We start from the raw sequence: 25,129 nt of genomic DNA, 5'->3' as shown, positions 1-25,129 counted from the left end.
ACCTAACACCTTACTCGATCTTTTTAAGATGGGAGCAGTACTGTCCGATAAGTATTTGTTTCGGAATATGAGTTTCCATGGCAACAGGTTTGAAAATGTGGGCACTATTTAAAATCAATGTCAGTCTGGTCGCATGTGTGATTTTGATGTAATTTAGTATACCATATTTATGAGGGATAAGTAAAATGTATTTTAAATTATATTGTTTTCCATTTTGTCCACCTTTAAGGGATACCATGGTAACCAAATTCTCATTTCTCCCCATTTTTTCACTTTTTTATGGAAAACATATAATTTTAATACTTCTTTCTAAACAATAGATGATTATCTGGTCTTTATCTTTGCTTATTAAATTACTCAACAATTCTCTCAATAAATTTGGACACACATTTGTTTGCTATGGTTACCAGAATATTAATAAATAAAGCCAAAACTCGGTAAATATGCTATTTAATTTACTCACTTATCAGTGGTTAAAGAATTCAATTTTCCAATAATTGGCAATAGTTTAGAGTTTATTCACTATAAGTTTTTGTCTTATTATTCATATAAATTACATATTTAGGGGACTGTTGATTCCCTTCTATTTATAAATATTATTGAAAATGTTCTGTGTTGCCATGGTAACCACCCTAAAATACATCTTATTTTGGTGTAAAATGTTTGGTATTAACAGTGTAATTGAGTGTTTTGCTTTACCATGTATTTTATGCAATTTTATGATTTTCGTATCGATAGAATCAGGTAGATTCAAGAAAATAGAGAAATTGAAATATGGCTGCTAAGGAAATTTTTATGTGTTTCCATAGCAACAGACAAACATACACTCAAGTCAGTTGGCATGGTGATGAAAATACATCATCAGACACTTTTCTGACATTATTGTGCCGAAGGTTTGACTGAATTGCACACACACCATGTACGAGCTGCTGTCGCTCAGTGGTAGCATATATCACTTTTCATGTACAAAGGTTACTGAGTTACTTCCCTTTGAAATATTGCACCATTTGTACAACATCAACAGAGAAGCAGACGATAGTTACTGATTATCCAAGGAGGGATTTTCTGCCATTTCAAAGGGTAAAATTGTTATATATACATGTATACTTAAATTGTATATTATTTCAATCCATGAAACTTCAGTGTTTTACCACAAACAGTTTTTGAAAGCATATGGCATGAATAAATGATCTAAGAAAAGAGTAATACTAGCCGAATAGGCTAAAGTTCGGATATTTTTTTAATTATTATGTATTTAAACGCATTTAAATGGACTAGTATGTATATAATTGAACAATGTTTATTTAAATATTAAAAAAAGGATTTTTTATATTCTATCAGAGTTTTCATTTTTTCAAAAGTGTAATAGTAGTCGGATAGGCTAAAATTCGGATATTTTTGGTATTATCTTTTTAAATGCGTTTAAAAGTTTATAACTGGAAGCATATTTTTTACATAATTAACCTGGATTTTTTATGTACTGTTAAAGAGTTTTGATTTGTTAAAAACCGTAAAGGTAGTCGGATAGACTAAAATTCGAATGTTTCAGCTATATATAGTCTTACCACATTCTGTACATATTGATGTGCTACAAAGTGTACCATTTTGAACAATAATAATAATGTGTGAATTGTTGGTATTGTCATTCATTAGATCCCTTCGCAATCGTTACTTTGCACTGTATGTCAATTCTTTTAAGCTGTTGGTTCCATTCTTTTTCGCTCTGAACCATCAGAATTATGCTAGATGGGCGCCTGTGCATGGAACATGTGCCCGAGTCTGTCAGGGAGAAGTTCGAGGTCAACGGGAATTGTGTTGTCAAGAAGACAAAGAAACGCTTTTCAAGTATGCCCTTTGATCAGGCGCACGAACAAAATAACGAAATGGTCAAGGGTTCTGGTGGGGCTGGAGGCCTAACCGACCATCCAACAGCGTTCAGAAAGTGGTTGATAGCAGGACCCGAACAAGCACGGATTATCAATGAATTTGAAGGTCTAGAAATGCAGAAAGACCCTGGACATCACCATGAAGAAACAAACAATCATCAAGTAAAGTTCCAAGAGAAAACAAGTAGTCTTATTGCGAAATAATAGGAAAAGGGAAACCCATTTCTTGAAACAGGAAAAGAATTACTAACGATAGGCACCCATGACAATTGTAATGGAAATATAGTGCAATCCATTACTACATTGGAGAAAGTTGGACAGAAGCAATATCATGATTTTGTAAAAGCTGTCTTAGAAGACATAACAAAACCGTTTCAAGCACCAATTACCAGGAACAACTTGACACTAATGAAAGCAGTAAGTCAGAAGCCTAAGCGCGACAAGCAAAAAGACAAACTTGCAATGATGAATAAAGAATCTGAATTATTCTCTCGTTTATATATAGCTAATAGCAGCAGAGATGGAGATTTGAATAAGTTCTTCCAGCATGAAAAGTTTCCTTCTTTAATCTCGGATGAAGGGAGACTCTACCATGGCTCCAAATCAGACAGTCTTGATAGCTTTTCAAAAGCATCATTAGTCCCTGACACATTTGATGTGACGGCCATTGATGGAGCAGCCATTGTCATTATGCTTGAAGATCCAAAGCTATTGACTTTTGATAAATATGCTGAAAAAATATTCATCCCATATATATCAAGGCAAGCTGTATGTAAACCATGTACGAAATTGCCCCAGAGGGGACCTGTACATTAATGGAAGAAGAAGCTGAGAGATCAACTCGAACTGAAATAGTAGTTGATCGATATTTTGAGAACAGTATCAAAGCTAGGGAGAGAGAAAACAGAGGAACTGGAAAAAGGAGAAAGGTATCCTGACCAAACAAGCTGCCTGAATGGAAGCGATTTCTTAGAAAATCTGACAACAAAGAAGAGCTGTTTCAGTTCTTGACAAGTCGTGTAATAGAGCATGAATGGCCAGAAGACAAAGTGATAGTATATAAGGCTTCATCTTGTGTTTTGTCAAACACGAACATTCAAATGGCGGAATGTGACCACGAGGAGGCAGATACCAGAATTGTATTGCATTTGAAAGATGCAATAGAGAGGGGAGCTAAAATATGTCAAATCAGAACCGTCGATGGTGATGTGGTCGTTATTCTGGTAGGGATTCTTCATCGGTTGAAACAGATCAGCTCCGATTGCCAGTATTGGGTCAGTTTTGGCAAAGATAACCACTTCTGTTTCTACGATATAAATCAGAGTGTTTCTGAACTGGGAGAAGACACTGCTGTAGCCATACTGATGGTACATGCACTCTCTGGTTGCGATACTTTTAAGGATTTGCAATGACAGTGATGCTGCTTTTGTGATATATGCGAAAGATGGTATATCTCTGATAAGTATATTTTGAAGGATTTTCAATGACAGTGATGATGCTTTTGTGATATATGCGAAAGATGGTATATCTGTGATAAGTATATTTTGAAGGATTTGTAATAATAGTGAAGATGCTGTTGTGTTATATCGATGGTCCCAATTTAAAATGCCGAACTTACAAAAACACAAGTTTTCAGGAGACGTATTTTTGTTTAACAGTTCTTGCACAAAATCAAATCAATATTATTTTTTACATTTTTAAAAGTGTCTCATGATGGAGTATGTTCGTATGGAATTAATTTGACGTTAAGTTAATAAATCTGCTGTAAAATGTATCTTCGTCATTTAGACTTGCATTTATGTGATGTTTCGGAAAATTGGACAGCTAATTGTAATAGATTTTGTTTCCATAGAATAAATTATACCGCTGTTTCCCATTAGATATAGCAAAGCAATGCGTGTTTTTCTGTTTTATACGGTGGCACAGAGGTGACAACCGCAATTCTTTATTCATATTGTCGCCTCAACTTAGTAACTTGTGGGAACTTCCGCAGGCCTCGACACTAACGGTGGTCCGGGGACCCGAGGCCCCCAGATTTTGGCGAGGACCATCAGTTCTTTCAAGCTGGGTGGTCCTCCGGGAACCCTAAATTTATACAACCACTTTGTCTTGATTGACCATTTGAAAATTTAAAAGTGCCTCCAATTTTTAAAGAGCGGCGTATAAAAAAATCGGTAAAATCTTATCCGAAAATGTACTGCGAATATAAAACACGCGACTGAGCATTAGCGGCCAGCGTCTGTCAGTTGTAAATATTTATTTTCGACGATGTAAGCGACCTACAGTGCAGAGAGTATATTGAAATCACTGAAGCGTGTAAATGTTACAAACAGTGTTTTTACTGCTATTGTCAAATTTTATGGGGGTTATTATCGGATTATTATTGGCTCCTTTATGATATTGAGCCCCAAAAAAGTAACACTGGGACAAATTGTCACGACGATCAGTAATTATAATAATTATTCGGGCCGCTATTTCTTTTATCAAAACCATAGGCGATCGGGCTGGCAAAAGCATTTAATTTCTCCTTAAAAACACATGCCGGTATACACATTTTTTTCTACAGGTATTTGTGAGCATTTCTGTTTTATTTGTGAGCATTTCTGTTTAATAGTTCCATTATTATAATGACCTTGGAAGGATATAATTTGATTAAGATACCAACAATTTCTGAAATAAAAAGTATATCGTTCACTTGGTGTAGTATATTTCGGATATGTTAAAATTTGGACATTTAAAGATAGTGACATGTATGTGTTTGTTTGTTGTTGATAGTTTGTAAAAAAAAATGCTTTATGTTATGTCAGGCAACTAGAATAGATGGTGGTAATTATCTGGGCCTTTCTGTCAGGAAATAGGCGTGAAAAACTATAATTTAATTGATCTTCGAAATCATCCACCACTAACAGAAAACGTTTAAACAACAGAAGCTGATGTATGACATGTCCAAATGACCATATATAACTGTTTAACAAATTAAGTGAGATGATTTATTTTCTGATGTTTTATATTTCTTTTTCCCTTTCAAATGATGTAAATTGGTGTGATTCTATGTTTAAATAATTAATTTTGAAACATTTAGGCAGCATACTGTTTAATACATTAAAGTTAACATTGTTATATTATTTTGGTTATCTGTGTTGTTTATCAAGATGAAAAATATGGTATTTATATACAAATAAAGCTTATTAAGACTTATGAAGGTATGACTAATGAAGGTACTTATTGTTTTTTTATGTAATAATATACTTTTTTAAAGTGATAATATAGGCAACGACATTAATTTAGTAAGGTTTCTTTAAATGATTGTTCTTATTAATAAGGTTGGAATAATCAACAGTTTTCACAGCGCAAAAAAGTTGCAACAAGTTTTGTTGGGCCAGTGAAACCCCTTAATGCGCGTACTTACCTTTTATTTCTTAAAAGTTTATAATAAGAACTTCCGAAACGCTAAGTTCTGGCGGCGAAGGGCAATGCTGAAGATGATTATGACAAGGATGACGATGCTGATGATATTGATGAAATACATGATATCAAAAGTTTACAAGACAAGATTATGAGCTTTTAATGGGTCTGCTTTAAATGGCAACAGAATTGAATATAGGAAATAAAAATATGTACTAGTATGCTTCTTGTACTTATTTGCCCTTACGCCGAGAGTAGCTGTGTGTTGAAACAAGAGGAAACCCTAGTTTGGGTGAGGGCCACCAAAAGTTGAAAGTAGGGTTCCCTCCGGGTACCCTGTCAAAAAGTAAGTGTCAAGGCCTGGGAACAACTTAGAAAGTTGAGGGAACAACTTCATAATTGTGGCTTCGACTTGATAACTTGTGATAATAACTTTAAAAGTAACTTGTTGAAACAACTAAGTACGTTGTCCCCACATTTTATTAAGTTGAGACCTCAGCTTAGTAACTTGTGGCCACAACTTCATAACTTGTTGCCTCAACTAAATAACTTGAGGGGCCAACTAACTTAGTTGATGCCACTTCTTTAAGTTAAACCAGTCAGATCGGCCGTTACATCTTTACCGTTTTATCACAATTAGTACCCCTTATACCACAGTTTGCTAATGATAAAAGTTTGGGATGTTTATAAGTTTAGTTACAATTAACACTTTTGAATATATGTGATGTAATAATGCTTAACAACAGTTTAATGCTTTTGCTAATATATTACAAATTGATTAAGATGTGATTAAAGTTTAATAATAGTCTATAATTCTGTTATAATAAGTGTGATTACAGGAATCACATTTGTTAATGATATTACTGAAATTATTGTGATACAATTTGCAAAGATGAAAACACTTTATGATTTCTGTCCCTTAATATTTTTGTATACATGGGAAGACGTTTTGAATGATATTCCATTACATTTATCTATGACTGACAGTAACAAGTTGTTTTTACACATTATTTTCTATTAATATGAAATGCAATAAACGTTGTCTGAATTGACATTCAACAGTTATAAGTTGTTTATAAATACAAATTGTTTTCTTTTGCTGTAAACTGCAATAAGCGTTCTCCGAATTGACATTTAACTTGAGCTTTGAACCTACGGTATATTTTGCAAGTTTCTACTTCTGAGAATTTGAAAGTATGTTTGACCCTTTAGACTGACCTTGACCTTGAGGTAAGGTGGTGTAATCGTCCATTTGTAATAGTAATAGGGTATTGTTCAATGACATGCCAAGTTATATCAAAATGTCCCCACGTGTTAAAAAGATATTAAGTATTATTTGTAGATAGAAAACATATTTCAATATTGCCCGTTGCCATGGAAACGATTATTTTGGAACTTTATAATTGCACTACTCTGCTGCTGTCTCTTCTATTAAAGCGTATTTAAATGTGTTTTATGTGTTCATAATTATTATAAGAATCTATTGAAACAAAAATGCACGCTGAACGATAGAACAAAAAATCATAAAAATAGTGAAAATTTGACCTTAATCGCTTAATTTGTGACTTTTTGACCTCCACTGATGACCCTTACCTGATTATACCAAAACAAATATTTAATTTAGGGTCACCAATGTGAGACACATGCTTATATACAAATTATTTCTTAAAACAGTTTCAATTTATTGGACAAAAATCTAACAAAAATGTCTGAAAACCAAAAAATATCCAAAATATTGACCTTTGACCTCTGACTGTGACCTTGACATCATAAATTTACAATGCACATGTATATTATCGTTATGGATAGGATATTGTACACTTACATGCCAAGTTTCATGAAAATATTTCCATTAGTTTAAACAATATTAGGCAACACTTAGACTAGTGGTAAATTCAAATTTTAATCACACTGTTGCCATGGAAACGCAGATTTTAGTGCTTTATATATGTATATATGCTGCTCCCATCTTTATTTACATCACCATACCATACACTTCGATATCTTAAAGTATCTTTCCAGTGTAAAACAGGTAACACAATTTTGAAAATTTTCCCCTACTATCAGTTTACTCATCCCCTCCCCCCTCGAATTATTAACAACATGTGAAGTAAAAGTTTATTCTAACCATCATGCATTTACCATCATAACTCTAAATTTTCAAACTTGTCCGTTTTAACCAAAATAATATTTTGTGTGATTTTAAAATTTCTGACATACGAGTTTTCTTTGAAAATTAATGACTACATTTTCAGACAGTTAATTTGAGAAATCTATCTTACCAGAATTCTGCCCTGTTGCTATTATCTGGCGACACTTTCAGCATGCGTTTTTACATGTACCTACAGGTTTGTACCTGGTTTTACGACCAGAATAAGGTAATAAAACCTGGCAGACGAATGCCTTAGAAAATTAAACATAACACTTGCGTTATTGGGTTAATAACTATGTATACCGGTAATAGACAATGGTTTAACCAAACAGCTTAAAGTGAAACATATATTTAAGTAATGTATACTAAACGGCGTGGTATTTTACAAGCACATGCTTTACTATTCGTTGAAACAATTGAAGTTACTAACATTTCATAACCGCATACGATCGGCCATGTTATATTGTTAGAGTGGCTCAAAATTTTTGAACAACTTAGTTTTGTCTCTAAATTTTCGGACACCTGTATTTTTTCAATATTTTGTGCATCTAGATTTTCGGCCACTATTTTATCAGTGTCCGAAAACCTAACGTTATTACGACAGTCTTATTTCTTGCCAACAGCCTTCCTATGTTTGAAGCCTTTTGATTCTGAGTTAGCTATGCGAGTTCTTTGTTGACGTACGTTCATCCTCACTGTTTATTCTTCGAACATAAAATCAAATAGGAATTTCATAAAAATATAATAAAACTGACACAATGAAGTTTTTTTTAATATTTTAATCACTAGGAACCAGCCTTTGATGTGAAAGGATGGGTCACAAAGGCATATTTTTGTCACTGTCTGTTTTCCTGTTTGTAAAAGCAATAATATTATTTTGTCCTTTCATACGCAGCCTTTTCAGCAACATATTGATTGAGTAACCGGCACATATGCCAGTACGCTGCGTTGTTGCGAGGTTCTAATTTCGCTGACATAACATAGAATTCCCAAGCATCTAAGTTTTCCAATTCCAAAATATGTCCCATCAAGTTGAATGCCGTTTCTGAAAGACCCATAAAACACTCACCCAGTGTCGAGATGCAATAGTTCTTCAGTTTTTCTGCGGCAGCATATTTACCGTCAGTGTCTTTGTGTGCAAGGTACTGAAGGTAATATAGGAAAGCTTTGGCGTTAACGACAGCTAATTCTATCCATTTATTCTCATATCCAATCGTGACATAATCTGCCGAAAAGCTATTGTACATCTCATAAATTAAATGACTTGGAGCACAATTAATTTCAAACTTCGTGAATTCTACACTCGTTATATCCTTTGCTGCTAAAATCTTGAATATTTCGTTTGGCGTCAGACGTTTTTGTGCTCTTTCAGTCCCTTGTTCCAAATTGTTCCCGTGTGGTATCAATGGGATTTCTACCATGTCTTTTGTAATCATATTCTCAATATCATTCAACAAAGTGACAGCTCGATCATAATCATGTATGCAAACAAGCATTGATGCGTATTTCAAATGATTAGAGATTTGTCCAGACCTTAAGGAACGTTTGTACATGTCGTGAATGTCGTCTGTGATTGGTTCTTTCTCGTTTATATGGGCAGACGCTTCTAAGGTAGCTGATGTGTTGGTAAGGGTTTGATAGATGAATTCAAGTTCAAACGAGAAATCACTGCCGTGTTGTATTGCGAGTTCCAAGTTTTGTAATAACTATTTTACCAGTGTTCGCAACGTTTGCGTCGAAAGTTTCATTCCACTCAGATCATGTGCAATCCCAAGGAAAAGACTCCTAAAAAATTTCAACAATTGTGCAATCGCGATTGACCAATAAACCTATCTTGGCATAAGTGCAATAGTTGATGTCGATCGAAATGATTTCAATCTTTCACCCAGACTGTCTGTTTTTAACGTGTAAACACATTGCAAACCAGAGTTAATAATTTCCGTCAGTTCTTGAATCAAAGTTTGAAATTGACTGCATTTAAGTTTCCCATCAAACAAATTCACACTGGCAATAGAATAATGGGGACAGTATCGTCTTTGCAGAAAACGCCGGAGCGTTTTTAAACAAAAGAGCACACAATTCACAAGGTTTTCGGCGTTACGCATTTCCATTGGATATTTTTCGACAGTGAAAAGGAAAGCCGTTTTCACATGAAAGGTACTCAGTTTATCGCCAACGATAGGTTTTAACAATTGTTTACGTAAAATTTTCGTGAGAATGTATGCCTTCATTTGTACAATGTCAAGGTCCCACATCAACAAAAGTTCTATCATGTTTGTAGACACTCTCCATTGACTTGATGCGAACTTATTTTGATAATGTACATTCATTAAAACCGTTTTACGTTCAGCATCATACGAAACTGTGTGTCCGATATTTCCCGGGTTAATAAAGAAAACTCCGCACTGTTTCGCCTTTGTTGTTGTTACCTGTTTTGGCCAATGGCCGGGTTTTGGTCTGGAAAATAAAACATGGCAGTCATCTGGCATCTTTGAACAATGTATACCATAGACATAGTCTTTCTCGTCATTAATAGTGTGCGCCGGTCCGTGTTGTTCGATTTTATCGTTCGGGTTAAACTCATGCACGTTTTCAAACAAAAGCTTTGATTGCAAATGATTGGAAAGCAATGCTCGTCCTTCTTCATCTGACATGAGCACATCCCATTTACATTTACTATTAATTTTCTTCATTGAAATTTCAAATACGTCTTCATTAGCAGGTAAAAGTGTATTGCCTGAACGTGGCATAACAAATTCTAGACTGTAACATTGTGGACACGACATTTTGGTTTTTACGGCAAGAAATGATGTCTTTGATGGTGGGCGATCCGTCACGTCTGTATATGCAGCCAGTGTGTCTAAATAGAACAGGGTATCAATGTCCGAATGCATGCCGAGTGTGATAGATCCCTCAATTTGGCTACCAAATGTGTGTATAACAACGTGGGTATGAGTATAAATACTTGTATGTAAAACATCGCGCAGAATGCTGACATATCTATTCAAGTTTATCAGTTCTTCAGTCACTCCAATATCCTCCAACACTTTGCACAGTTTAATCGACAACGACTCAATCGTGTCATCTTCCATATTGATTGAAAAAAAGTAACACGTTATATATAATATATAAACAATTAATTACACGGTCGTATTATTTTTGCAATTGCTGAAAATAACATTCATGTTTTACTTTTCCTTCTTTCGATTTCGCTACTTTCGATTTCCCAATCGATTGCATTTCAAACACACAAGCGCGTTGGTAAGGCGTTCAACATTTGGCGTATTTTCAGTATTTGAGTCGAAGCTAGTTATATTAGAATTTCAAAAAACATCCATTAAATTATTAGGACAAATTAAGTATGGACATAGTCTCACTCTAAGTTTAACATGGATTGTCAACCAAAATTAGAGTTCAATTTTCAACAGTTTGCCGACCATTTTGGGGGATTTCAACGTCTTTTTGCAACTTTCCTGCGAATGCGAACACATGAAACACTGCATGCCTTGTTGAAACCGTGCTGAATTACCTGATCTCGCATCGCAATCTCTTGGCTTTGAATCGTGATCCCATGTTCTCGTCCTTGCTTTGTATTGGTCAAAAACACAATATTAATATCTCGCATCGTATCCTCGCATCTTCGCATCGAAATTTAGCATCCTCGCATCGTAATTTCGCACGATCGATCTTTAAATTACCATATGCGCGAGGGTTACAATACGTTCACCTCTGTTTTGGTCTCGGAGAGAAGTAAGTCGCATGTCATGTAGTTTTAAGTTCCATGATCTGGCGACACTCGTTTAAATGTCAATATTAGAACATTGACATGAATGTAAATGTACGAACACTACAAATTACCCTGTTATGGAAAATATGCACAAAAGTACCTCGGAATATGGCCGACGGTCTTTAAGCGTCTTTTACGTACTCGGGGTACATAGTAGTATACTTAAGAGAACCCTGGGTACTTTTAAGTAGTACCAGAGCCGACTACGACTAATTGATCACTGTAGAAGACTGCGGGCACGACCGTAAGGCTCGATCAGCAGATGCCGTGGGTAACCTTTCTTCGCCGCCCACGACCTTGAGACGTAACGCAGAGGTAGAAAAAATAATGTTTATCAAATGGTGTCTTCACATATTGAAGCTTAGACATATATGAAAAGCACCACCACCTACAATCGAATCTTTGTAACATACTTTGCTTGTGTAAGGATCTCGAACACTATATGAGTCATGTTTGCCTTTGCGTTTCCATGGCGACGCTACCGCATTCATTTCCTACTACTACGGCCCTCTCGTCAGATCTTGGCGATCTCACCAAGGCGTTTTAGTCATGATTCAAATATCGCTTTTATAATATTGCCTGTCGACTCTCGCGTTTTCAAAGAATTAGCGGAGACAAAAAGGGGTCGAGGGCAGCCATAGTGATAATAAATGGTTAAAAACTACTGTAACATCGTTTAAAAAAACAGGCGATATTAGTACAGCGATATTTGAACAGTACAAATATCGCGTGTCGCTTGGTGTATCGCACAAAATATCGAGCATCGCTTCGTGTGTCGTGTGTCGCGGTCTGAAATAAGACACACGAGATTCTGATAATATGGGCGATATTTGAATAATAAAATATCGTGTATCGCTGTGTGTGTCGCGCAAAATAACGTGTGTCGCTTCGTGTTTCGTGTGTCGCCCTTTGAACGCAAGACACGATATTTTGCGCGATACTCAAAGCGACACACGATATTTTGCGCGATACACGAAACGACACATAATATTTGGCGCGATACACGAAGCGACACGCGATATTTACCACGATATATCGCCTTTTGGGCTATCTGCACAAGGGTGATATTTCGTGGTGCATTTTCGCGCGTCGCTTCGTGTATCGCGCAAAATATCGTGTGTCGCTTCGTGTGTCGCGCAAAATATCGTGTATCGCTTCGTGTGTCGTGTGTCGCCATTGATGAAAGAAGGCCGAAATTATAGATGGCACTATCCGAATTCCGTACATAGGTCTTCTTATTAGTTTAATAAAATCATGACCTCGTGGCTAAAACTAGCCTCATACAGGGAGAGGGTCAAATACATTAAATTCACATATATTGAAAAGTACTTTTTCATCTGAAACCACAATCCCCAGAGGCGTAATGTATTGTGTGTCAAATTATATTGTCGTTCTCCAAACAATGTTGTTCAAAAATGCCCTTAGTTCACAATTGATCAAGACACAGCGTTCAATTGTTCATTACACTTCCTATACATACATGCGGTGTAGGGGGTATTCGTAATTTCCGTGACAATCTCGAGTTTTTCGATATACGTAAAACAATGCGAGAGGGAACACTTTTACTTAGTCATTTAAAGATTTATAGAAGACTGTCGTTATATGTATTTATTATCGTTGTGTGAATGAATAAACTGGTTATACAGGTTTTTGAGGGTGATATATGTCCAATGGTGCGGAAATCAAGATTTCCTCGTGCAAAGATTTGTTGGTTTAGTCATTCGACAGGCAAGCAGAGTAGAGCGAAGACTTGATTTAAATCGTTTTATTTATTTATGTTCTGTTTGTGTGTTGATGTTAATATTATGTTTTATGTGTTTAGTGAGTTGTATGAGAGCAGACGGATGACTGACTTGAGATAGAAAGGGGCATTGGTTCCGGACATTTTACCATCGGATTTACATGGTTTTCTAAAAAGAATACTTAACGTATACGATATAGTTACAGCTGATTATTTGTATATTTCTCTAAAATTAGAGGTTTCAGGAGGTGATGAAGACACCTAGACACCGGTCTTGAGCCATGGGTCCGCATACGTCCCCCTGCCATTAAAAGAAAAATGAACAATGAGCAGTAGGGTTGCGTATCCCGCTCGCGGTTACACCTGAATCGTTCGTTACCACCGATTATTGTTTGGGGTGTACATGAAGTCATGTGCACTTCTCTTAATTGATGGTAATGAATAAATCTTGTAATTATCGCAGCTGCTTTAATCAAAACTAATGCTTCACTTTATGTACTTTTCGCAAATAGGCGTTGTGGATGGGCATAGGGGGCGTCCTCGGTGCGCTTTGGGCATCGGCGGCGGAAGGGCGGTTGTTAGGGCCGTGGCGTCCTTGGTTGGGCTTGTGATTTTGAATTGTGTAGTTTAATTTTGCAATTGTATGATTTTGAGTTTAGGCTTGACGTCTGATGGGTATTAATAATATTCAATTATTCACATGTAACGCATGAGCATGTTTAATGATACGTATAACGACGTGTTCTACAGAATGGATTTAGTATTGCTTCAGTTCTTAAAGAGACTCTTCAACTGAGCGGTGCCATTGGGGTCGATATATGTTGCTCATTGAACACATACAAATGTCAGAAGATTTGTTTCTTGCATTTATGTGTAGAAAGCCCTGTCAGATACAAACACCCACTCCGTGCGTGTGTTTCAATAAATAAAATACCCTGCTTGTCATGACACCTAAACAAATATGTTTGTTTTTATTCTAAATGGTTAGATGATAACTTATTTATGTTTGTCATAAAATGTAATGGAATATAAAACATAAAAGGCAGTAAACAATATCACCGAACGCAAATACATTGGTCAGAATGGATCACATACTTAAATGTATTTTTATTGTACTTCTCCATGTGCATTCTTTTATGAAAAGTAGTTTACATTCATTTTGACCAACCTACTTAGGCCTATGTATAATGAAAAGGTGACAATAACTTCGTAGATACGGCAGTCACTGTAATTGTTTTTAAATAACGAACTTTATCAATGCCCTCTAAATAGCATAACACGAAGTTCCATTCTGTACAATAAAGGGGCCTTTTCACAGATTTTGGCATGTATTGAAGTTTTCCATTTAATGCTTTATAATGATAAATGTAAACATTGGATCTAAAGAGCTCCAGTAAAAACAAGAGTACAATTAAAAAAAGAAAAAGTAACCGTCATCTGGGCTCGAACCACTGTCCCCTGGAGTCCCGGAGTAAAAGTCTACCGCGTAGACCACTCGGCCATCCATGCTCAGAAAAATGAGAGATATATTTTATACCATATATAAGCAATCCTTGTAGTTTCGACAATAACATAAAGTTCTCTCCAAATTATTAAATCGTTTCGCGATGCAACGCTTTATAATTTTAAGGTTTTTAAATCGTCAAAAGATGCATATAATGGCTATTTTAGAACATGGTAAATGTTCAGTATTACCTTTTCCTCTCAAAGATCATAACTAAAACTAATATTAGCGAAGCTGAAACAACTGTTTTTATTTTTGTCAATTTACCAAAACGTGAAAATGCCCCTTTAAGAAAAGTAAATGTATAGATCATACAGTGACGGCAAAATAGGGCGACCGGTCACAAATTTTGCAGCAGAATGACGGCCAGGCAGTTCAAAGTAAGAAGTTATCGGCAATTACCTAAATGGTACATGTACTTAAAAATGTATTATGGATATGAAAACTATCTGACATTGTTTACATTAATTTGTAAAGATTATGATTTCGTTGCATGTACAAAAATGATTCGATCCAAAACTTTTCATAAATTTATAATTCTATTTTCACGTATCATACCTTGTTAAAAATAAGATCGTCTTTTACGTCGCTTGTTGTTTTACAAAGTATAAACTAAAATTACTCTTCAGTTATTGTTTTTGTGCAATACGCGTGTATCTTTACTTCTAACCAGTTAATGTACGATAATATCAAACTCATTGTAAAACTAGTGTTTTTCATCCGATGTAAAAGTACAGTTTATCAGATGATAATTTAATACCATCCGAAACAATAACACATAAGCCGCATTAAACATTTTGGGTGAGTAGTACAGCTCTCGTGGCTCTGGTCATTGGGTGAATAGTGGAGCTAAAAACTGCATGCAACTTTAACTTTAGTATTTTAGAACCAGGATAAGAATAATTGGCATTGTCTCGTCAAAAATACGACAAATACATAATTGAATCATATATATATATGAAATGTCGTGTTTTTTTTTCTTTGAACGTTTTAAAACTTAATGTTCTTACATTATATGATATTTTTGTAAAAGCCTATTCATGGACTTAAAACAATATATTGCCTATATGCGCCATAAGATGGTCGCACATTGCTATTAGCATTTATAATCCATATGATACAAACAACATCTTCTAAACATACATTCGGCGTTTGTGGAAATCGTTAATAACATAAATTCATGTATGCCTAGCGTCTAGAAAAAAGCCTTGGCAAACAGCGTAGACCTAGATGAGACGCCGCATGATGCGGCGTCTCATCAGGGTCTGCGCTGTTTGCTGAAAGGAATATCTGTAAAAAATATTCTAAATATAGAAATAAATATACTAGATTTCCTAATTTTGGAAATAAATTGATCCAATTTAGAAGGATGGGAGAGTCCACTAGGCATAAACGGGTTTTCTTACAGAAATTCCTTTAAGTAAACAGCGCAGACCCAGATTAGACGCCGCATCATGCGGCGTCACATCTAGGTCTACGCTGTTTGCCAAGGCCTTTTTTCTAGACGCTAGGCATAAATGGGTTAATATATTTAAGATGCGTGCATACAATATAATAGATAAACGCCTCTAATAAACATGTAACAACCACTGTTACTCCCTTTTCGTCATTGAATGTTTCCATTCACTAAATTTAAATTTATATCGTTTATTCATGGCGGAATGTTATGAACGTTTTTCTGTCAATTGCAGTTGTTTTATGTGTACTGCTATTTGGATTCGTTAAAAATGGGAACTTATAATTTTACCGATTTGTGAATTTCATTGAAGTATATGATGTTCAGATGTTTACATGAGCCGTGCTCTTTGAATACAGGACTATATGCATTTGCATGAAGTATCGCCCAACGTTACTTTCCTCTTTTACGGAATTCTTCGTTTAAAAGGAGTTTCTTTAAAACGAAAATCTAGTCTAGGCGGAAAGTGTCACCCCTGATAAGCCTCTGTGGACTACACATGCTAATTTCGGATGACAGTTTAAGCACATGAATTAAGACCAGTTTTCTCAGAACGAGGCCCAGATACATGTCATGTATATAATAAATGCACATTGCACGTAGGACAACTCATTCTCTGGCATGCATATTAGTTTTCACAATATATACGTCCCTGTAAGTAATAGCATTCCGCATATACTTAACTGCCTGGAAATTATACAAAATATACAAATGCTCATACGCAAATTCGTTTGGTATTTGCTTTTGAGCTGTTTCTGTTTGCGTCCAAATATTTACGGAAATCCTTTAGTGGTATTTTTCTCTCGATGTCTTTGTACTGTTGCGTGTTGTTTGTACGTTAACTGCTGGAATCAACACGTTAAAGTATTTGTAAAGTTTGTTTTGCATTGAAGAATTTTCATAATTAAAAAACAACTATATTCGAGTTACTAGTTATATGTGAGTTCTAACAGTTAAACTCGAGGTTTAATGCAATTTCTCCTTTCCGTACCATATTTACATTGTAAGCCAGATACCGCATTATTAAATGCAAAATGTACTTGAACATATATTTGAAATCTTAGAGAAATCTCCGTTTAGAATCCTATAGTCATAACGTAAGTGACCCATTCTCAACAAAAGACAACACTGAATGACTTGGAACAGGACATTTATATGAGTCGCGCTCTGTGAAAACAGGGCTTAATGAATGCGCTTACAGTTTCATCGCAGATTAGCCTGTGCAGTCCGTACAGGCTCATCTGGGACGTCACTTTCCGCTTGTATTGTATTTTTAGTTTACAGAAAGTCTCTTCTTAGCGAAAATTCAGTTGAGATGGAAAGTTTCGTCCCTGATTAGCATGTGCGAACTGCAAAGGCTTATCTGTAACGACACTTCCCGCTCACGCATTTTTTCCCTACAGCCAGGCTCACAAGAAACGCCATGCATTCTTGACATGGACCGCACAAGATGAAGTCACGATAACGCAATAAATATGTGGTCAGCCAAGGTAAAGTAAATCAGCAAAGTTAACGTAGTAGAAAAACTACGTACATGTCTTTGTTCATGTATATTTGTGTATTTCATGCACTTTATGCGCCTTTGTCATGATTAAATTCAACAAAGTTAAAATGGCAAAATAGCCAGTCGGCATGGGCTTATCAGCGGCGACAATTTCCGAGTGTTTGTATTTTTCTTTTAAAGGAAGTGTCTTCTTCGCAAAAACCTAGTTTAGGCGGAAAATGTCGTTGCGGACTGCATATGGTTACCTCAGACGACACTTTACGCTCATGCATTAAAACCCCGTTTTCCTAGGGCGAGTCCCAAATATATGTGTTTGGAAAGATAACCGGATTCTTCTTTCTGTGTATTCTGAAAATGTTTCATTTGCTATGTTCAAATTAACTTCATTTACCTGTTTTCAAGTCTCAAGATTTCATCGATCGTCCTGTAAGCTGTGTGCCGATGCGTAAGTCGTGTTAATGGTGAGATAGGGTTTTCCTGAACTGTATCAAACGCTCTACCGAATGCCATCACAATGGTAATCAAAAATTGAATTCAGTTAAAAGGGCTAGCATGTTAAACGTCAGCTTGGTTGAAGTCATACAAACGAAATTGGTCCATTGAAATAAAAACAATAGTGGTTTACATCATGTGTGATTCGAATAACCTTAAAACTTTTATTCACATTGATAAAAACGGGTTGGTCATTAATTCTTTAAAATCGTGTTACAACTAACACCTAAGCCATAGGCGACTGAAACGTATAAATTTCATACTTTAAACAGCGTGAAGCCTTGTTTAGATATTTATATGTAGCCATTGAGTAAGTGTGTAACCTATAAAGGACACACCCACTAGACAGTCCGACATTTTGATTAGGTCACATGACCCATTACTTTGACAGACGATTCCATTTAGTATATTATATTTACGGTTGGTTACATGGTCAAATTGTACTACTAGTTACAAACAATTTCGATGAAAAAATGTACATACTATTTTTAATCTGTCAGAGATCTTAATTCAACTTGAAATAATTAAAGTTTTCAATCAGTCGGGTATTGACAAAAACCCGTATCTGAAAATAAACTCGTCCTTGTGCATAGGAAATAAGGCCAGTCTATTTACAGAAATAGACAAATACAATGTTAGGATTTTGACATGGCGGGTGCAAAACTAGCCGTTCATGTTGTGCAGCTGAAACCAGTGATAGTTCCGGAAACACTAGTGAAAGGAAATAAATTCATAAAATGGGACGACGTAAGTTTCACACGCGGAATTTCTGTCTTTAAATAGAAACATGTCTATATTGACTGATTTGATCAGGGTCCATCAAGCGTTTTTTGCTCAAAATTATGATAAATATTTTAATAAAAAAGTTCGCAAAATGTATTACTGTATTATTGTGTTCTATTTATCACAGCAGACTAAATGATATTACTAATTGAGATGAAAAGAAATTATTTTGTAAACAGATTTTATTAGTTATCAATAAGAACACATTTCTAAGTTTTGTTTATCCTTTAAATCCTATAATTTATTGGCTATCATGACTGATATCATGTTGTGAAGATTTACAGACTAGCATGCATAAATATATGAGTTTATCAACATGTAGTCCATATAAATGGACTCCTAGAGCCTTTGATAATTTTTGCTATGGCGGCTCTGGTAGTCCATATGCACCCCTTCATAAACATAGGTGCAGATCAGCGCAGCGAATCCGTGCGCTTCACTAAACAGACGTTGTTCGAGACAAATTGAGGAAAATAATGAGTAAACTTCATTAACATGTTAAATTTACCTGAATGGCAACCTACGGATGTTATCCTTTGCATGCACCCTATAAAAACACGACAATGTTTCAACACACTTTTCTCGCTGACATGTTTATGTTTAAATTTGAAACAGTGTATTCTGTATCGAATATCACATCGTTATCGACTTTATAGGCTGGAGCACATAACCCGGCGTGCAAAATATTGGTGTACTGCGACCTAACCAATATTGGGTCAATTTTCCAATATGGCGGATACACCGTATAAAACAAAACCCAAGTAAAAAAATAAATTATTTTTTGCTTTAATGGTACCATTTGGATGAATTTGTGGTTTAGATAGGTAAACTTAAATAAGTTCTTGCAGTTTCAGTGTTACTTAACCCTTGCATTGTTGATAACATTTTTCACCCATGGACAAGAGAGAGCGCATTGCAACTCTATAAGCAGCCCATTGGGCTATACAGCTTAGAGTTGAATTATTGCAACTAATAAACATGAAACCAACTGGATGACAGCAGTCACAATATTTGTCAATATTGTGAATGGAGTCTGAAATTTAAATTAAATTAACAAAAAACGCTTATAAAGGTATTCTTTGTGCAAAGCTTTTACCTTTCACTGCCTACTAGAAAACTACTCTACCATCTGAGCTTGCCTAGTGCCAGGACTTTTTATTCTCACAGTGACACAAATTTTCCCATAAATTGTTGAGGCACAATCCAGTTTCTTTGGCTTTGCAGCATTAAAAATAACAGTCCAGATAAAAAGTATGATCAGAGCTGGATTTGAACCTACTACCACATTTAAAATTAAGAACACAGCACACAAAAATTGAGCGAAACACTTGGCTGGATATTACCATGCATATTTATGAGCCATACACATGAATTTTTAATAAATTGTATTATAATAATTGTAAAGATTTGTGTCCTCTTAAGTTGGAACCCTCCAAACTATTCCGCAGATATCATGTGATTGCTTTTTTCCACATAATCACTGTTTTGAATTGGGTCCTTTACACTCATTTCGGGAAAAAAAAGTTATATTCGGCATTTGGGTAAGAGGCCTTAGGATGGGAGATTGATTAGGAAGGGGGGGAATGAATTTTATACCAGAGGAATGAAAAATCCTTCTGTAAGGATTGAAGGTTCTACAGTTATGAAACACCTTAAATTGTCCATATAAGTTGTGTAGAAGAATAGAAGCTATTGCATTGAATTGTAAAAAATATTTTAAAGAATTAAATCAGCTTCTATGCTTGACTCCATGGTCATTCCGTTCAAAATCTTCAGATCTTCCAAATTGATCTTAATTCCCTGCTGATTTGGTCATAATTCATATCAACATCAGAGATTTAAAAGAATCTTAGAAAATATATAATCGATCATGTCTTTTAGCTTAATACGGTATGTAAAATCCTCTCCCTGTCACTTTCAGAATTCTACAATAGGTCTGCCAGTGACCTTGAGGGTGGATCCCAAGGGATACTATTTATACTGGAGGGATCAGAACAAGGTTAGCGTGTTTGTTGTTTCAAATATCTCTCAATGCATGTAATTGAAAAATTAGATCATCATGTTTCAGTGGCATTATTCTTTGCCATGTATATCTTTCACCAGGATTTTTTCAGGCATAGCTTGAAAGCCAGGAATGTTGGTGGTGTGGAAGGGGTCATTTGTGTAAATATATAGGCATTAGCATATTTAAGTTACACAAAAACATGTACTTAACCTTTCTTTTTGTTCTTGCATCAAGTGTCTATAATTATGTTTAATATTGTTCTATGAAATTATCAATAGTAATTAGTATGTAAGTTTTTGAAAATGCACATAATAACATGTCCAATCCATAAACCTTTACCATATCATAAAGTTCTATGTTAATGTAAACACATTTGAGTTAAAAATAAACACTTCTCATGTATTTTGTGTAAATTCTCTGTCCAGAAAAAAAAGCGCAGACAAATTGAGCGTCATGTACAACATCGCAACATCATAGCGGAAAGTGTGGGCTTTAATATTTGATAGCTGAATAAAAAACTAACCGGTACTAGCATAGAGAACGTTTAGATCTTTACTTTTGGTTATGAATTTTTTAGTGCTTTATTACAAAATTGTTAAAAAAACATTGGAAATTGGTGATATGATAACGTATAAACTTATTTGAAATGGATGTGAGAAGAAACCATGCAAATGTTTAACGATTTTTGTTTAAGGTTATTCTCAAAATCTCAATGTGTGCCAGTGTAAAAACAAAAACATTGCTGGGAAAAATAAACAATTCCCAAATGACATACATCATTATTGTTGTTCATTATTGTATAATGCAAGATAACATTTCCCAGTTATGTTGACATTTACATTAAATGTTTGTTTTTGCCCTCAGTTGTGTAAATTCTGTATTACATTATGGTAATACGTGCTGCACAACTATTTGATAATTGCTTTGGGAGTTGCAAAGCCAGCATGGGCTAATATGGCAAACTTTTGGTAACAATTACGAAAATTGTTTCATGACAAATGAGTTACTCCATTATATAATTTGTTGAGCTTCATGCTGCACTGGTTTGATTCCATGGCCATACCGTATAAATACATTTAAGTACGCTACCAGTGGAACTGGAGGGACCTGTAGGTTCACCCCTGGTCTATACGTACATAAGTCCATCCATCTGGCTGACTGTGAGAACTCAAAAAGTACTTTGGCTAGGTTGATGAAACTCAGTATGCCAATTAAGGGCCCCATATGCAGGGATTTCAATAGACTTTTGAAACCAGGCGTCAATGACCCCTGGATTGAAATTTTAAGGAGTCAAATTGAAAAATGCTGGGGTCAATTTTGAAGCGCGTTAATTGTGTTTTTGTCTGTATTATTCATTTTTTTTATATAAAAAGATGCTCTAAGAGTTACACAATATCTTAAAAAGTTATACTGCTTTAATTATGAAATAACAATACTATGATACATAACACATCATATTTTAATGAATTGGTACACAAAGATAAGGACAAAATATAAATAATTTGTGCGAACAATATCGACTAAGTTTTTCAAAAACAAAACATGTTCCTTTCACAACTTTTATTATTTCTATCACTATGCTATGTTTATTTGTAAAATCAATAAATGCTCATTAAAATCTACTTCATCATAACACATTTAAGTCTTTAAACACATTTAAGTAATTTAATATATGTACCGGTAGCACCTTTTCATCACATATTTATCATCATTACATGTATATTATCATCATCCCTATGATAGCTTTTGTAACAAAACACAATCTAACTGCATAGAACATCTAGTATATCTATTACTGTTTATCCGAATACTATACATGTCCGAAATATGTACACTTAAGAATGCCTTACCTGTAGTAGTTTAACTTTAATAATCCAAATTTTCCTTGTTGTTATCTGGTTTAACAAACCTAATTAAATGTTTGTTAAATCCAGTTAATGCTTTCTCCATTATTGAATCACCATTACTTGTAATTTGAATCTGTTGTTGTTGAATCGCCAGCTTTGAATTGAACGCGGGTTGAATGTTAATTTACAATACGTCCTGCATTTACAATGTCGAAGGTCATGACGTAGCAATTTAATTCTACTCGGATAATTTATATATAATCAAGGAAATGTGTTTTCTCAATGTTTATGTGTATTATTATGACTTGTTAGTATAAAAAATGAACTGTGATTCCAGTTTATATAAGATAGGTGTTACTCGTAATTATCGGTGGATTAACAAACTGACAAAACTTGCTGGACTTCCTAGTGGATCTACGTAATAAATGGACCTTTGATCAATTTTGTTTTTTCTTTAATTATTTTTGCCGACTTTCTTTAACCGTGCCGTCTGCAAAGTCTGCAGGATTGTCAATCAATTATCACGTAATCACTGCTGCTAATTACCCAGTTAGTGCGCACACACTATTTAGAATGTGACATGTGTACTGAAAGAGATGAGATAAGATAAACAACGCCCGGGGTATTCCTTCAATTATAGACCGAGTTTCAAATACTTAAACATTAATGACAATTAGGAGCACAACGAGATTTATTACCATGGAACTCAAGATGTTAACTGACTGACACACAGGTCAAATTTTCCATGCGTCAAAATGACGCACGGCAGAAAAAAGGGTTGCGTCAAAAGCGAGTCGTTTTTAATTTGCTCGCGTCAAAACGCAGGATTCTGCGTCGATTGAAATCCCTGATATGGCAGTATTTTTTTTCATCAAAATTCATTTTGGGATTGGGGCCAGGTCCCTTCAGATTTAGTTTTGACAAAAAATGGGAAATTAGACTTTATAGTTTTTTTTAATTTATACAATACAAATACTTTACAAATGAGAGTACTCAATATTAGTGATTACGAGATTATATTTACTAAGTTTCAACAAATAAATCTGGATAAGAGATGAACTAAATGTTGAGATTTATTAAAAAGAATATTTTAAACTCTTAATTGCAAATGTTTAGGTCCCATTTGGGACAAATATATACTTTGATCATATAGAATGGGTCCTTCTGCCAGCACTGAATTTGAAAGATAATTAAAATACTGTATGGGGAATGTGCACATTATTTTAGGGTTTTTTGTCTAACAAAAATTGTGGTTGCTATGGTTACAGGAGTGAGTGAAAACTTTAATCTGGATCATAGGAAAACTCAAAAAGTACTAAAGCTTCCTCCTACAGCAATAACCCTGTACGCGAAAGCTGTTATGTCTTAAAAATTAAGTTAAATACCCGGTCGAAGTAATAAAGTTTAGATTCAGCTGCAATTGACCTTTCGACAGCGAGAGTGAAGCCACGCCCCCCGATTTCAAGGGAGGTCACTCCGCCGAAGTCCGTCATAAAACTGGCTACGCGAATCGGTACGTTGGAAGATATTCACAAAGATTTCGGTCCAAATTACATGAAATGTTTCTATTGCTATCATGTTTTATTTAAAATGTGTTAAATGTAATGTATCAAATAGGTGTTTAGCTCCCCTCAAAGATATAGTACCAGAAAGGCCGTTTACCAAAAAGGCTTCCCAAAAAGTCCGCATCAGTGAACCAAAAACGCCTCATGGTATACCAGAAAGGCCATACAATATTTTTATTATCATTGAATAGTTATGCTGAATATTATTATCATATCTATGAAATATTCATAACTTTTTTATAAGTCTACTTAAAAGTCGTTAATCTATAGTCAAAGTCGGCCAATTATCGCAAATTATCACATACAGTATGCATTGTCGTTTGTCACAATACTTTTCATTGAGTAATAGATGTTTCAGTTTTTTAATTAAAAGCCGTTAATTTTGCAACCGATGGCAATATTGCAAATGTGGCAAAGGTAAGTAAATTTATTATATAAGAAGACAAAGAACGTTATATTGAAATCCGATATAACACATATCTATAATGCGTTTGGTCAAAATGACCCATGAGCATTGTTATAATCGTGTAACATAGTCAATGTCGTCAAAAAAATAACATACACAATATATTATTTATTTCCTCTTAAACTATTTTTTGCAATGTTTAAAATATAAGAAGTTGAAAGAATTTTCATGTACAAAAAAAACCTCGCTAATCAGACTGGCTATCAAAGTGTCAAGGGTCATTCACAGTTTGCGGCATCTGTTTTGATAACGGATTAGTAGAAAGCCCACATATGGTGTAAAATGACATTTATTGGCAACTATTGATAATTACATGCGCATTTTAAAATAGTTTCTTAACTTTTAACGATATGCAACTAGCTACATTAAATTCGGAAGATTTAAACCGAAAGAAATAAAAATGCTCTATTTTATGTGATATTATTAAAAATTATAACTGATTGTCTTTATTATTACGCATTTCATTAGCATTAATAATCTAGTTAGCAAAGTTTAGAATATTTTTTTATTAGCCGACTGCATTAGAATGTCAAATT

General features: G+C 34.8%; 1 protein-coding gene across 1 annotated transcript in view; it reads left to right on the top strand.

The window, feature by feature from the left end:
• The first annotated feature begins 18,341 nt into the window (after nt 1-18,341).
• LOC127872056 (1-phosphatidylinositol 4,5-bisphosphate phosphodiesterase classes I and II-like) overlaps nt 18,342-25,129 on the top strand; it is a 99,466-nt gene continuing 92,678 nt past the window's right edge. Inside the window, exons 1-2 of the mRNA XM_052415391.1 lie at nt 18,342-18,674; nt 20,632-20,709. Coding sequence (XP_052271351.1) covers nt 18,576-18,674; nt 20,632-20,709 — 177 coding nt within the window. The 5' untranslated portion in view covers nt 18,342-18,575. The remainder of the gene's footprint in view (nt 18,675-20,631; nt 20,710-25,129) is intronic.

Source organism: Dreissena polymorpha, chromosome 3 (assembly GCF_020536995.1).
Source record: "Dreissena polymorpha isolate Duluth1 chromosome 3, UMN_Dpol_1.0, whole genome shotgun sequence".
Classification (NCBI taxonomy): domain Eukaryota; kingdom Metazoa; phylum Mollusca; class Bivalvia; order Myida; family Dreissenidae; genus Dreissena; species Dreissena polymorpha.
The sequence above is the reverse complement of the archived record's forward strand: the minus strand, read 5'-3'. Positions and strand labels throughout refer to the sequence as shown.